This window comes from Andrographis paniculata, unplaced genomic scaffold (genome assembly GCF_009805555.1).
Source record: "Andrographis paniculata isolate CXL003 unplaced genomic scaffold, ASM980555v1 Contig57END, whole genome shotgun sequence".
NCBI lineage: Eukaryota > Viridiplantae > Streptophyta > Magnoliopsida > Lamiales > Acanthaceae > Andrographis > Andrographis paniculata.
The window spans coordinates 5,967,349-5,984,273 of record NW_026137592.1 but is presented as its reverse complement, the minus strand read 5'-3'; the positions used below and the strand labels follow the sequence as shown (position 1 = coordinate 5,984,273).

At 32.7% G+C, this 16,925-nt stretch overlaps 1 protein-coding gene across 1 annotated transcript; it reads right to left on the bottom strand.

Moving 5' to 3' along the window:
* Window positions 1-13,181: 13,181 nt before the first annotated feature.
* Window positions 13,182-15,195, bottom strand: LOC127257167 (probable L-ascorbate peroxidase 4, peroxisomal). Its single transcript, XM_051283526.1, has 9 exons — window positions 15,011-15,195; window positions 14,551-14,675; window positions 14,387-14,436; window positions 14,237-14,302; window positions 14,098-14,146; window positions 13,929-14,011; window positions 13,765-13,844; window positions 13,557-13,659; window positions 13,182-13,445 (listed from the first exon to the last, which is right to left on the bottom strand). Exons 1-9 carry the CDS (start codon window positions 15,109-15,111, stop codon window positions 13,263-13,265), a joined length of 840 nt encoding a protein of 279 aa, XP_051139483.1. The 5' UTR covers window positions 15,112-15,195; the 3' UTR covers window positions 13,182-13,262.
* Between the last annotated feature and the right edge of the window lie 1,730 nt (window positions 15,196-16,925).

Below are 16,925 nucleotides of genomic sequence, written 5' to 3'. Positions count from 1 at the left end.
GTTTTAATATATAAGTGGAAGCCGCCACTCATCCACCCCACTCCAAGAATTAATTAATTGTTAACGATAGTTGTGTTGCACCACTAAACTGATATTAAGAGAGAGAGGTGACAACCATTAGGCGAATAACATTTTATATCAAGTGACGAAATCGGGATTCTAAATAGGGGGCTAAATTTTAAAAACAATACACTCTATATATGTTCATTTATAAAAGGACATTCTCTGCTATTTACTATCGGACAATTCTATTCTAGTTGTAATAATTTAAAAATATTGCAAAATAACTTCTGTATCAATTTTTCAAATATTTCATCATTTACAATATAACATAGGAAAATAGTTGTCAATAGGTCATTTTCTATCTTGTTGTGCAAATCATTATTGATAAATTTCATTATAAAAAAAGATATTTCAATAGTAGTTATTGCATCAGATAGAATTAACACCAACTCTATAAGCCATATACCGTAACTTCAAAGTAAATCCTGGTTTTATAAAGATCTTCAATACCTTTTAAGATTGAAAAAATAAGCACATTCCATTTTTTTAACTATAGAGATATATTATTTCTATTTTGCAGCTAGTATAATTTTATCGTCAAAATTATTAGCAAGACGGAGTAATTTATCAATGTCAAAACTAGCAAATGAATCGGTAAGATTAAGATATGCAATATCTAAAAGTTTTAAACTTGTCTCGCAAAATGATTATGCATTTCTTATGTTATATGATCAACAACCTAATATAATAATAAAATTAACTAATGATTGTTCCGTAAGGGGTGATCTGGTGGTGTGGGGTTGGACTTGTGACAAATTGTTAAATGGTTATAAGTCAATTTGTGTGATACAAATGTTTGAGATTAAATTGTGTTTAAATCTTTGTGATTTATCATGATTTTCAATTTTACTTGAAATTTATCATGTAATCGGCTGCTCCAAGAACTGGTAAATAGTTGATCACTTATAATTACCGATAATTTGTTTGATCTACTTGGTATAGTGTGTGTTGATTATTAAGTATCTAATTGTTCTAAAAGGTAATTAGCTTACCATAAATAGTCATTTGTGTGATTCTTTGTGATATTTGTGAATATACTTGTTCCTTCGTATAAAATGTGCTCCTTTTAGTGACAAAATTGATTTTTCTTTTTGACAATGAAAGATGAAAAAAATATAAATTTCCAGAGCTATTGATAAGAAATATAATTTTTAATTATTAATGAAAAAAAAATTGAAATAGATAAATGTGTTTATTCTGTAATTAGCTTGAACCTAATCGACTATATATTAAAAAATGTTTGAAAATTTTATTATCCAAAAGAACTTCCAAATTATTAGAGGAACTATATACTTGAATTTTTTTGTAAAATAAATTGTTCTTGCGTTAAATTTGTTTCAATATTATTTTGATTTAGTTTGAGATATGAATGAAAATCTTGATATTTTTTTAAAAAGATTTCAAATATAAAACAAACAAAATATAAGAATATTAACTAATACACTTAAATTGTACTGTTATGTATTATTATTAAAAAGATTTCTATGTTAAATCTACTATTAAGTATAACGAAGATAATACTCCATCCGTCTATTTTGAAAGTTTATATTTTATTTTTGTGTTGATATTTGAATATTAATTATTATATCAAAACGTAGTATAAATTAAGAAAAAATGACAAAAATATATCTATTAGTGTCTTATATTACTAATAGAATGATGTTTATTAAAAAAATCATACAAATATAAGAACACTTTTAAAAATAAATACAATGATGAAAAGATAAATGGAAACTTATTAAGTGGACGAGAGTATTACTTTTTGTGGTAGAACTCCTATATGTTGAACTGATCTTCATCTGGTGTTGCTTTAATTAATGATTTTGAGTACATTGATATAATAGTGGACTATGAACTAAGTTTACTTGCCTTAGAATTATTTTATTATTATTATTATTATTATTCTAATTCCGTTAATTAGGGTATGTTTTTTCAGCCCAGTTTTGGGCTGATTTACTATGCAAATATTGTTTAGAGTTGATAAAAATAGACACGATTCTAAAACTCGTTTCGAATTTCACATGATAAAATTGCGTTTGGACTTAAAAAAATTTTGGGCATGGCCCGAGCCTATGAAAATCGGGCTATGTCTAGCTCGGCCCGTTTTATTAAAATTAATATTTAAATTTTAATATCTTTATATATATAATAACTAAAACAAATTAAGATTTAGGTTGATGGTAAAGTTTTTGACTTTTTTAAATTTGCTTGTGGGGTTCAAATCTTACTTTCACAACCGGTTTAGGCCAACTTGGCACCAAAAAAACAGGATCAATTCCAATTGTGACACCTAAATTAACAAGTGGGGGTATGGTCCCCTGCCTCCACCCCTATATATTTTTTTTTAATTATATATTGACTTTTTTTAAAAAAAAATATATGTAATATTTAAAATTAAGAAAATCTTAATAGTTAGATTTTATTTGATTTTGATTTCAAATTAAAATTATTTTATTTTATATATTTATAATAAAAATATATTACTTTTTAAAAATATCATATTAAAATGTTACTTTCTCTGTCCCACATAAAATGTTAATAATTTTCATGCCAATAATCCCGTATAATATATTCTTTTTTCAAAAAAAAATAATTATACACTTTAATTACATTTTAAATTTCATAATTCATAATTTTTTAAATTTTAATTAAATATTTAGTTATTTTAATGTTAATCTATAATTATTTTTGATATACCATAATTATTTTTATTAATAGACTTTTTAATTACTTACTAATTATATTTTTCTTAAATTTCAGTGTCTATAGTAAAATGGACAAATTTTCTCGGACGGATGGAGTATTTAAAATAAATTAAATAAAAAATTTAAACTTAAACTTAAACATACAAACCATTGATTGTGAGAGTAAGACAATATTAATAATTTTTTTAAAAAAATTATTATTTTTTTTAAAAAAGAGAAAAATACTTTTTTTCGATTTCAAGAAATACAAAAGTAAAATATATAATACGTAGTTTATATTGCTATAACTTGTTATTATCAAAATTTTAAAGACCGAAGTGCCGACTAATATTATATGGTGTGTTTCAACTTGTTGGAACCTAAAATTCGGAGGTTCCAAAATAGTTTGTCGATTCGTCGGTGTTGGTTCCGAAAGTACTCCAAAGAGTCTGTCCGTCGTCAGATTGGAGGCGGCTCCTGCAATGGAGCCTGCACGACTTCGATCTTAAACGAGGCTTCGAGCCTAAACGACTGATTTCAATGGATTTAACTAAAATCTACTAAAACTCGGATAAATCTACTAGAAAACGGATAAAAACATATTGCAAGAAACATAAAAAGCATGTTATTCGAATTAAAATGCATAACCAGAAACTAAACCATGAAAAAGAAACAGAGAAATATAAAAGTTCATATTCTTGTGCGTGTGTGTGATGTGTTTAATCCTAAAATAAAATAACTTCTTTTTCTACTAAAATGAGCAGTTCCAATTATTCCTTGACCATTCTTAACCGCCCGGTAACCTTCCCTTCACTATCTTCAACTGTCTGGTAACCTCCCTTACCTATCCTAACTGTCTGGTAACCTCATTCCACTACCTCCAACTATCTGGTAACCTCCTTCCATCAGTCTCATGGTAACTTCCTTCCATCAGCTCCTAACCACCTAGTAACCTCCTTCTATCAGCTCCCAACCGTTTCCATTGGCTCTGGACTGGGTTCCACTTGCTCTGAACTTCTTCCATTGCCTCTGGACCAGATCTGCCGCTTACTCCGACTTGTTTCCATCGTATTCCTAACCGGTCCACGGGGATGTGTCACCAACAACCTCGAGTTAAATGGAATCTTTGGTTTTCCTCTTGTTGGTTTGTTCCATAGAGCTTTTTGAATAAAGTATGAAAGTACATAGGCCCTCCACTAATGTTCAGTACAAAATTATTAACCCAGGGCCAATGGAGGTAGTTATCCCATGATCTATGGAAGCTGTTGTTTTCTATCTTGTGGAGGCAACCTTCCTCTGCTTTGTGAAAGCACTGCAGTCCAATGGAGGTAGCTGTTTTCAACCCAATGGAAGCATTATTCCATGATAGAGGCACCATAGTCCAAGGAGTTTCTGCCCCAAGATCTATGGAGGCTGCTGCTTTCGGCACTGTGGAAGCACCGCAATCTAATGAAAACTGTTCCCTTCGGCTCTGTGGAAGCAGTAGTCTTTGGCTCCGAAGCTTGAAGCTCCATTGCTGTTCGGCGGCTCCGTGGCCAAGGAGTTCTGGCTCCAATTTTATCTTTGAGCTTACTTCACGTTCAGGTGCTTTTGGACCCATGTCCAACACAACTACAATTATATATTGTGTATATCATTATAATGTATTAAATAAATATTAAAATATAACAACTCAAATATAATTATTTGAAAATAAATATATGTATCTCTTTATGTGTATAAATTAATTGTAGTAAGTATTATTTTAAAATATGTTAATGCGATTTTCAACAATAAAAAGTAAAATAAAAAATTAAATTCGAATTTGACTACAATAATATCTGGAATTGAAGATCCCTAGATACCGTACAAAATGTAAGAAAAATAAAAGTAACAGATACTGAAAGATAAAAAGGATGATCCCAAAACGCATTTCACTGAAATTGATGCTGATTGAAGATGTCCTTTTCCGGATGCGAGGTGCCTGTTATATGCCCTCCAAGTCGGTTATTGGATCTTGTCCGCAGTCGATTGTAACTGTCCTAAGGAACCGTCTCATGGTTGTAACTAAAAAAAACCACCTCGCAGTTGCAACCACCTGAAGAACTGTTCGTCGGTTGCATTCGATGCTACCAACCGACTAGCCGACCAGACAGACTGTAGACAGACCAGCCGACCAGACGGGCTACCGATTGACAAGCCGACCAGACGGGCTGTGGACAGACCAGCCGACCAAACGGGCTATTGATTGACCAGCCAACCAGACAGGCTACCGACTGGCCATCCGACAAGGCGGGCTACCGACTGACCAACCGACCAACCAAGCTACCGACTGGCTGACCGTTTCTCTCAATGGGTGTTTGAAAACCCACTTTCTTTTTTTGGGTTTATCCGAGGGCCTAAACATTGGAATCTATGTACAGGCCCAATAAAACCCTAAAATATTTTAATATATAACAAAATTTAAAAAGTTTACCCCCCCTTTGTAGCCGAGTCTAGTTCCGTCACTGAATATAGTAACTATAAATGCTATATAATACTCCCTTAGTCCCACATATAGTAAAGCATTTGATCTTTTGCACGAGAATTTTTGTGAGTATTAAAATATAATAAATTGAAGATTATGTAATGTCTTGAGAGTGAAATATACAATTATTTTTTTATTTTAGTGATGTCTTGAGAGTGAAATGTATAATTATTTTTTTATTTTAGTTATGTGGTAAGATAAAATATAATTAATTATTTTTTATTTTAAAAATATTGTAAAATATGCGTGACTAACTAAAATGAAAAATATTGTAAGTGAGACGAATGAAGTATTTCTTAAGATAATTACAAAAAAATACTTTAGTATTTCATTATTATGATTATTTAATACATACAATAAAATTCATATATTTAAGGCCCCTTTGAATTTACTTAAAAAATAAATAGAAGTAAAAAAAAAATAAAAATTTATGTTTGGATGAATCATTATAAAAATAGTTTTTGTAAAAACTGTTTGGATATAATAGAGTTGAAAGTATTTTTAAACGGTTAAAATTATTTAAAGCTTTTAAATTAAATTATAAAAAATAAGTATATTTTTAAAATTTAGTTATTTGTATTTTAAAATTTTATTTTAAGAATAATACTCCTTTCGTCCCTTAACAATCTATCAATTTTTCAATTTTCGTCCGTCCCATAACAAAGTATCTATTTTCTTTTTTAGTATATGTACTATCTACTAACATTACAAATACTCTTTCAATTTACAATATATTACACAAATGTCATTACCTTTATATCATACAATACTAATAAGGGTAATTTAGTCTTTTTATCTTTACTTCTACCACATTCCAATATAATACTAATATTCCTAAAACTCCGTGCAAAAAGTAAATGGATATATAGATACGAGACAGAAGGAGTATATAAATTAAAAAAAAAATTATAATATTAAATAATTTCGATTATAAAATTTATTTTAAAATTTTATAAATTATATTTTATAATTTTAATATAATTAAAAATTTATATACTCCTATTTAAATTTGTATCTCCATTATAAATTTAAATTTGATTAAAGTATAATATATAAATTAAAAATAATATAATTATATATTTTTTAATTTTTATTGAAATATAATATATAAATAAATTATTTTTATATTATATTATTGTATTGTATTATTATTATTAAAGATAAAATAATAATTTTAATTGAAAAATGCTTTTTATTTTAGAAGTTATTTTAGAAGTTATCTTCGATATACTTCTGAAAAAAATAAAATAAAATTCAACTTTAAACATTATTTATGTTTTTGAAAAAAAATCAAATACAAACAAAGTAATAAATACATTTATTTTTAGAAATAGAAGCACAAAATTATTGCAAAAAGTCAATACAAACAGGGCTTTTTTACCCGAACATATCAAAAAGTGAAGAGTAGGTCATAGAGCGAATAATATATGTTCCACTCAAACTAGCATTGTCAATAATAATAATAATAATAATAATAATAATAAAAGTTGTCATTTAACAACTCTATAGTTAAAGCCAATGTTACACTGAAACAGCTAATATTGATGACTGACAAAATTGACAAATTTGGAGAACAGTGTTATGGATTCTGGACAATTAATACATGCTAGTTTTATTTTATTAGTGTGCTATAAATTTATTTATAATATAATATTATTTAATACTTTTTTCGTTCCACAATAATTGACATTATTTTTACTTTTGTCTGTTCCACGTTTATATTTTGAAAAATTTATTAAATCAAAATATACTTAATAAATATAAATCAATTTAATTAATTGTATAATATATAAAATTATATATCATGTAAGACTCGTTCAAAACCCCTTTATTTATATCTATCTCTTAAAAAAAATATTTTTATCTACATTTAAAACCATAAATAAATAAAAATATTTTTTATTCTTGTATTATAAAAAAATTTATTCCTTACAAATAATATCTATATTACATATATTTTTTATTGGGATATAACTTTTAAAATATTTAAATACATATTTTAATTTTTTAATCATATATATTAAATATATTTTTAAATTAAAAATATTATTAACTATATTTAAAATAATAATAAAATAATATCACTAACTCACAGATATTAACTAATTAAATAGGTGTCCCTAATGAAAAATGTGACTTATGTTTGGGACCAAGAAAATATATATTATTGTGCAATCAATACGATGCTGATTATGATTGTATTTAATTTTGTCTTTACATTGCATATGTTACGAAATATACACGTAGCGTTTTGTAATCAATACATAATTTGTACGCTTTGTAAACGTGGATGCATTTATACTCACTCAAGCATTAATTGTATGCCTATATATATGTTGTGAGTTTACGAAATAAAAGTGTATCTTACATTTGCATTAATACTGTATCCTTATCCTTACCCGTCCCCCTCTCTCTACTCACTTTCACTCACGCATAATAAATACAAATACATACATATATATTTATTATATATATTTATCATTAATATTATACATATTCATATTCACACACCCACCATTTATATATATATTTACTTACCAATATATATTGATTATTATATAACACGTTATCAGCACGAGGGCTCTTGCCTATTTTATTTTTGGTAAGTTTTATCTTTATACTATCTATATTATCTATTTTCTACACTATGGAAAATCTTGTAAATTTTTCTTTTAAACCTCTGTCTCTCACCGCCAATAATTTTCTGACTTGGTCCCTGGATGTAGCAATGCATCTGGTTTCTATGGGCCTTGTTCATACAATTGCCAATGAAAATGCGGCTACAAGCCAAGATCGGGCTAAGGCTATTATTTTCATCCGTCATCATTTGGACATTCCTCTACAGTCTGAATATTTGACGGTGAAAGATCCACTTGATTTGTGGAATGAATTGAGGGAGAGATTTGGGCACTTGAAATATATCACTCTCTCCAAAGCCCGACTTGATTGGCTTAACCTACGGTTGCAGGATTTTAAAACTGTTACAGAGTACAAGTCTGCTATTCATCAGATTACATCTCCGTTGAAACTCTGCGGAGAAAATGTTACTGAGAATGATAAATTGGAGAAGACTCTCTCTACCTTTCATGCTTCGAATGTTGTGCTGCAATAGCAGTATCGTGAAAAAAACTTTGAAAATTACTCACAACTCATTGCATGTCTTTTATTAGCTGAGCAAAATAATGAGTTATTGATGAAAAATCATCAATCCCGGCCCACTGGTTCCAGTCTGTTCCCTAAAGCGAACGTGACATTTTCTGAACGCGGCCGAGGACGTGGTAGAGGCCGTGGACGTGGTCGCGGTTGTGAGAGTCAACGCGGTTGATATACCCCTTACAATCGCCGCAGTTTTGACATTAACAGGATGCAGAGTAAACCCCAACATGAGGATATAGCCGAAAAGGCTAAACAGGAAAAGAGGCAAATCGGCATTTGTAATCGGTGTGGCATTGAAGGCCATTGGGCCAATACCTGCAGAACAACCAAACACCTAGCCGATCTTTATCAAGCCTCACTGCAGAAAAAGGGGAAAGAGGTCGAGACTAATCATGTTGATAATGATGACGACCCTGATGATGATCTTTTGGATTATGATACAACGCATCTTGATATAGCGGATTTTGTCGTAGATCCAACAAACCTCCAATAATAGACATATTATGTCATTTTACATTATGTTTTGTAATATTTAAATTATCGCGTATTACCTTTTTGTAATGCATTTTGTAATACTTATATCTACCTTTATTAATACTGCGTTATTTATATTTGAAGATTAAATGGATGCCAAACAAAATGATGCAAATATGTGTTTCATTGACAGTGCAACGACACATACTATATTGAAACACGAAAAATATTTCTCTTATTTGAAAAGGGAAAGAATGAATGTCAATACAATAAGTGGCAATGCAAAATTAATTGAAGGCTCTGGAAAAGCCATTATATTTCTCCCCGCGGGGACGAAAATTGTGATACGGTATGCACTGTTGGCCACTAAAGCTCAAAGAAATTTACTGAGCTTTCATGACATTCGGAAAAATGGTTATCACATTGAAACTATGAGTGATACCAATGGTGAATTTTTATTGATCACCAATATCATTGATAAAAAGAAATGCATCATTGAGAGATTACCCTCACTCTCTACTGGATTATATTATGCCAAATTAGGTGTTGTTGAAACACACCTCACGGTAGATTAAAGGACTACCGATTTTCAAATATGGCATGATCGCCTTAGGCATCCCGGCAGTATAATGATGAGGCAAATAATTGAGAAATCGCATGGCCATTCATTAAAAGGTCTAAAAGTGTTAAACTCAAATATGTTAAACCTGTGTTGCCTGCACTCAGGGAAAATTGATAACCAGGCCATCGCCAACTAAAGTAGGTATTGAATCACCTACATATTTGAAAAGAATACACGGGGATATATGTGGACCAATAGACCCACCGTGTGGGCCATTTAAATATTTTATGGTGCTTATTGATGCATCTACTAGATGGTCACATGTCTGTTTATTATCTACTCGCAATATGGCATTTGCGAGATTGCTTGCCCAAATTATTAAATTACGGGCACAATTCCCCGATAATCCAATTAAGACTATACGTCTGGATAATGCTGGTGAATATACATCGAATGCATTTGATGATTATTGCATGTCGATTGGAATTAATGTAGAGCACCCAGTTGCTCATGTTCATACACAAAATGGCCTGGCAGAATCACTTATTAAAAAATTGCAATTGATTTCTAGACCATTACTGATGAGGTCTATGTTGCCCGTTTCAGCTTGGGGGCATGCAATCTTACATGCAGGAACACTCATAAGAATGAGACCGACAAGCTATCATGGCTATTCCCCTATGCAATTAGTATTTGATCACGAACCAAATATATCTCATTTACGTATTTTTGGGTGTGCTGTTTATGTTCCTATTCCACCCCCCAAACATACAAAAATGGGTCATCAACGTAGATTGGACATTTATGTTGGATATGAATCACCGTCAATTATAAAATATCTTGAACCTATGATGGGTGATTTATTCACTGCAAGATTTTCAGATTGTCATTTTGACGAATCATATTTTCTAACATTAGGGGGAGACAGAGACAAAAATGAACCGAAAAGGGATATTAATTGGAAAATCCCATTGAATTTTTGTGATCCTCGTACAAAGCAGTATGAACTAGAAGTTCAACGCATTATACATTTGCAAAATATTGCAAATCAGTTACCGGATGCTTTCAGTGACTCAAGCAAGGTCACTCGATCATATATCCAAGCTGCTAATGCTCCAGCTAAATTAATTGTCCCTGATGGACATTGCAAGTCCTAATGAATCAGCGACACGCTTAAAGCGTGGTAAACCACTCGGTTCCAAAGACAAACATCCTCGAAAGAAAAGAGGAATTAATGATGATAATCATGAAAATATCAGGAATGACATTGATAAACCTCAATCTAATGAGGAAGTCAACACTGAAATAATTGCTCCAAAAGAGCACGATCTTGAAGAACATGATGAGACTATTGAAAACTCAATTAACTATGTTACTTCAAGAAAATGTTGGAACCGCAAAGAGACAATTATTGATAATGCATTCGCATACAATTTAGCACTTGATATAATGGAAGATAATGAGGATCCAGAGCCAAAATCGGTTCATGAATGTCGGCAAAGAAGTGACTGGCCAAAATGGGAGCATGCGATTCAATCAGAGCTTGACTCATTAAACAAAAAAGAGGTCTTCGGACCCATTGTGCAAACAACGGATGGAATAAAACCAGTTGGATATAAATGGGTGTTTGTACGAAAAAGAAATGAACATAATGAAGTTGTGAGATATAAAGCCCGTCTTGTAGCTCAAGGATTCTCACAAAGACCTGGAGTAGATTTTGATGAAACATACTCTCAAGTTGTTGATGGAATAACTTTAGATACCTTGTAAGCCTAGCAGTGCGATAAAAGCTCGATATGCGTCTTCAGACGTAGTTAGTGCATATCTTTATGGTTCCTTGGACTGATATCTATATGAAGGTTTCTGACGGATTCAATATGCCTGAAACATACAAAATTAAACCCAAGGGAATCATATTTGATCAAATTGAAAAAGTCATTGTATGGACTTAAACAATCGGGGCGAATGTGGTATAACCGTCTGAGTGAATTTTAATAAAAGAAGGTTATACTAATGATCCAATATGCCCATGCGTCTTTATAAAGAAAAATGGATCAAATTTTGTCATTATTGCAATATATGTTGATGATCTCAATTTAATTGGAACGCCAGAAGAGATCCAAATTGCAGTTGAATGTCTAAAGAAAGAATTTGAGATCAAAGATTTTGGAAAGACAAAGTATTGTGTGGGATTACAAGTAGATCATGTAAACAATGAAATATTTATCCATCAATCCACATATACCCAAAAGGTATTAAAACAATTTTATATGGATAAATCTCACTCTCTGAGTACACCAATAGTGGTCAGATCCCTTGATCCCAGTAAAGATCCATTTAGACCAAGAGAAGAAAATGAAGAAATATTTGGCCCCGAGGTACCATATCTCAGCGCTATTGGCGCATTAATATACCTTGCAAATTGTACCAGACCAAACATATCTTTTTCAGTAAATCTACTGGCCAAATTTAACGCATCCCCCACAAAGCGCCATTGGAATGGTATCAAGCACATTTTTCGTTACCTCCAGGGGACTCATGACCTCGGTTTATTTTATTCGAGTGAATCTCGAAATGAATTAATTGGTTATGCTGATGCTGGTTATCTTTCTGATCTACACAAAGCAAAATCTCAAACTGGCTATTTGTTTACTTGTGGTGGAACGGCGATCTCTTGGAGATCTGCTAAACAGACGATAACAGCTACTTCTTCAAACCATGCTGAGGTTTTAGCAATTCACGAAGCCAGCCGTGAATGCGTTTGGTTGAGGTCCATGACTCACCATATTCAGAAAAATTGTGGCTTAATTACCGATGATATATTACCTCCTACAATATTATTTGAAGATAATGCAGCTTGTATAGCTCAATTAAAAGGAGAGTATATTAAAGGCGATCGGACAAAGCATATATCTCCGAAGTTCTTTTTCACTCACGATCTTAAAAAAAGTGGTGAAATTAATGTGCAACAAATTCGATCGTCTGAAAATTTTGCAAATTTATTCACGAAGGCGCTACCGACTGCAATATTCAACAAACTGGTGCAAGGAATTAGAATGCGTCGGATGAAAGACATCAAATAAAGTCCAAAACAGGGGGAGCGCATTAATACAAGAATGATGTACTCTTTTTCCTTCACTATGATTTTTTCCCACAGGGTTTTTTCATAATAAGGTTTTAACGAGGCACATTTTTTGTATAAAAGCATTCAAGGGAGAGTGTTACGAAATATACACGTAGCGTTTTGTAATAAACACATAATTCGTACGCTTTGTAAACGTGGATGCATTTATACTCACTCAAGCATTAATTGTATGCCTATATATATGTTGTGAGTTTACGAAATAAAAATGTATCTTACATTTGCATTAATACTGTATCCTTGTCCTTACCCGTCCCCTCTCTCTACTCACTTTCACTCACGCATAATAAATACATATTTATTATATATATTTATCATTAATATTATACATTTTCATATTCACACACCCACCATTTATATATATATATTTACTTACCAATATATATTGATTATTATATAACAGCATATTTAAATTTAATTTTGTGCATTTATTCTCAACTATATATTCATCCAAATAGTTTTTACATTAAATATTTTATCCAGCTTCCAAGCTTTGTTCTTTCCGACTTTAAAAAATACATCCATTAGTGTTATTACTATTGTTTTCCTATGGGATTCAGTTGATGTATTTTATTAGTGATGCACGGAACCAAATGTACAATTACATATATAGCACACATAATGTAATTACACAAACTTTCACATAATCATACACATATTGTATATACATTCAAACTACTCAGACTTGTGTTTATATGTAATTTCATGAAAGTAACTGAGAATCACCACTGCTGCAGCAACACCTATCGCCATTACTGTTTTCTTCAACGCCAGCTTCACAGCTGACGGCGGAACGAATCCCAGCTCCGACAATTTCTTGTGTGATACAGCGTAATCTCTAAAGAACTCTTCTTCGTCCTGCCAAAGGAGAAAAGTTTCTGGTTTGCATATCATAAATCCTCATGAATAAATTACACATCGATTGATTTATCTGAGAAAAGCTATCGGCATTAATCATTCCATTGTTACCTTAGCATAGATGTCGACGTATTTGCGAAATTCTGGATCCTTCACAAGAGCTTTATCAGTTGGCAATTTCAACAGGCCCCCTGAATCTCCTTTGAGAATCTCCCTGTTTTGTAATAAGCGAGCGAATTCATACAGTTTTGGAACTCGTATTGTTTCTGTAAGTAAATTGATAAGAAACAAAATTTGTAGTGTAAAATAGATATCTTACACAAAATAAGAATTGTCGAATTTGAGAGGCTCCTTAGTCCAAGTGCCTTCAAATCCTGATCGTTCGCGATGGGCTTTTCCCTGCCGTAGAATTGGCAAGCATTGTCATGTCACTTCACTTCACTTGAGCTCTTTATTGTAAGAACGTGAGTAGTGAGACAATACCAAAGTATGGCCTCCAGAGAGTGCGACAATGTCTTTGTCGGTAAGTCCCATCCGGTAGAAGACATCCCTCAGGTGCAAAGCATCTGCGTTAAGTATGCGAGAAATGACATAACAAAAAGTTATTAAGTGATGTGATGCAATGCAACAACCAATACATTTTATACCAAACCTCCATTGGCATCAGGAAGGCGACCTTCTTCGGGGGAGACCGCAGAATCCTAAACAAATAGATTCTTTTCATTGAAGTGATTCCAGACAGACAGGACCACGAAATCTTGTAAGGAAAAGGAAACCAAATAATGTCTTACCTTTCTTCCAGGTGCAAAATCGATGGTAGGTCCTCCGGTCAGCTCAACTGCAACAACTCCGGCAAGCTGGAAATAGGAAAGGATAAAATTAGCCACTAATGTCGATCATGAGGGCTTATCTTGAAAATTACAATCAGGAGGAGTTCATACCTGGTAAAGATCCGCGTATGTTATTTTTGGGTGCTTCAGTTTAATTTCCTCTGTCATAAAAAAAAAAGATTTGAAATTTATACATGAACAAACATAAACGATTGAAGTGAAACTTAACTTAGATGTGGGGATTCACCAAAATAACAAACAGGATTTGCACTTACCACAAAGATCAATTGCAATTTTGATGCCATTGTTTGCAGCATGCATGTACTCAACCTCATTTCGGATCGATCCATTGGGACCTCCTGTCTTTGTTTTTGCATCGTAAGTGCCAGCATCATGCCATCTACAAGAATCCGCCAACATTCAAGTTAATCAAACTCAAACTCTTCATATCAACTATATTCTAGCATATTGAAAGTTTGCAGAAACATTGCAGACTTGTTCAAACTTCAAAGTATTGCAAAATCGCTGTTATTGGATCAATTTAAACAGATTATACCCATAACAAAAACACCATATGAAACACAAGGAGTGTGCATTCGAAGAGGAAGAGATTATATTCCATAGTCCATTCATAAAAATGTTATTGATCGTGTAAAGATTTATTGAATTCTTTCTAAAAGAATACATCTACCTATGTATGAGCTGAAATTACAGGTAAATTCATTTAACACTTACGCCAAGCGGAGCATGATTGGGGCGCAATTCTTGGAAGAGATGAGGGCTCTAAGATGCCTGCGCGTCCTCTCAATCTCCTTCACGTAATCACTACTTGCCATTGAAACCCAGTGACCAAAAAATCAATGTAATTAAAAGCAATACAGAGTAGCTAAACCAGCAATATATATATATATATGTATGTATAGGTTTCAGTTCAGAGACATCCACCACCAGTCCATTTTACGTCAAATTGAATTCCGATGAGAATAACTGGGAGGGACAGGAAAGGAATCATGGAGCAATTAAGTCTCAAGGAAAGAAAGGAATTGTTCACCTTTCGAGAATTAACTTAAACTTCCCATGGAAATATTCCCGAATTGAAGGCAACGCTTCCCCATTATGAGTATCCATCGGAATAAGATTCCCCATCTAAAGTAGGATTTTGATTATATTGTATACAAAATGTGTCTCTAGAGGGAGGGAGGACCCATCCCCGTCCCCATCCCCGTGTTCATGAAAGCATGGTGCTGGTCCTATTCTCCAAATAGAAAGCCAAGCTCATATCATACCATATGTTTCTAAAAGAAGCTGCTGATTGAATTGAAGCTGTCATTGGCGCCACATTCAGACAGACTTGCCGGTCTAGAGTTGTTGGATTATAGCTTATTTACGCAAATCGATTAATTGGTGCGAGGGAAAATGGGACGGCGGTGACACAAATTAATTAGATTAATTTGCAGAAATTATTTATTTATTGTATATAAGGCTTGGTTAATATTTCGACTATTTTGATTCGAGACAAATTTAATTGTGCAGTTGTAAGCTAAATCCGATTATATGGCTTAAGTCAGCAGTATTATGTGGATAAAGTGGATAAAATATTATCCATTGGATGAATTTATTATAATCTCAAACGAAAAATTTTAAATTAGAATAAATTACAATGGTTTCAAAAAGAAGGTTTGAAATAGAATAAATTACGATCGTCTCAAACAGAAATTTTGTAATTAGAATCAATTGCGACCACCTCAAACGGAATGTTTGAAATTAGAATAAATTACATCGGTAATTAAGGTCGTAATTATAATCGTAATTGATCCCCTGTCATTTTGGCCGAGTGGAGACGCCTATACAAAGGGCTTCCCCATTCATTCTAAATAGACCAACAATATTTTCTCCTCATTCTCTCCTATCTTCTAATTTTTCAAAAACCTCCCCAGCTCAGTTCCTCCCTCGATTTGTTCGCCAGAGCTCCGACAATCTGAGGTGCCACTATCATCGGAGACCGAAACCATTTTATCTTTGGGTTAGAACGCCAACCACCAGAGGCACTACCGGGGCGTATCTAATTTTCAGAAAGATGATGCATCCTCGACCCGATTTCGCGGTACATTTACTTATCACAATACCCATTTAGCTAACAATATAAAATTAGATATTACTTTGCGAGAATATCAACCCCTGCTGAAGTCGTAGGAACCGCCGCCAGAGGAATCGCCAGAGCCACCGCCAGAGGAGTTGTCGGAGCTTCCGCCGGAATTGCTACTCCCCCAATTGGGCCGGTTTCCTTTATGGGTAGCCCTGTGTTTTTTGGATTTTCCCCAGATGGATGTAGAGGCTTTCTTGTGTTTGTGGCCGTATCATCTGCCTTTGCGGCCCAAACTGCTGGTCTTAAGTTTGGCCCACGAATGATGCCCTGCGTACTAGTCTCACAACCATTTAATGGGGTGGACTTCAAGAGGTGGTAGAAAAAGATGCTTTTCTACTTGACCTTGATTGGGTTTACCATATTCGTGTTGCACGATGGTCCAACAACCCCAGAGCCTGATGTGGATCAACAGACACATACGAATTATGCATCGTGGGCACGTAGAGACTACATAAAAAGGAACAACATACTATTTAGTCTCTCTAGCTCTCTTTATAATGTATA

Coding starts and splice junctions, on each gene's coding strand:
- LOC127257167 (XM_051283526.1), bottom strand. CDS start 15,111: ATGGCAAGTAGTGATTACGTGAAGGAGATTGAGAGGACGCGCAGGCAT. Junction 14,676..15,010: donor CCAATCATGCTCCGCTTGGC/GTAAGTGTTAAA, acceptor GGATTCTTGTAG/ATGGCATGATGCTGGCACTT. Junction 13,660..13,764: donor TTCGACAATTCTTATTTTGT/GTAAGATATCTA, acceptor ATTACAAAACAG/GGAGATTCTCAAAGGAGATT.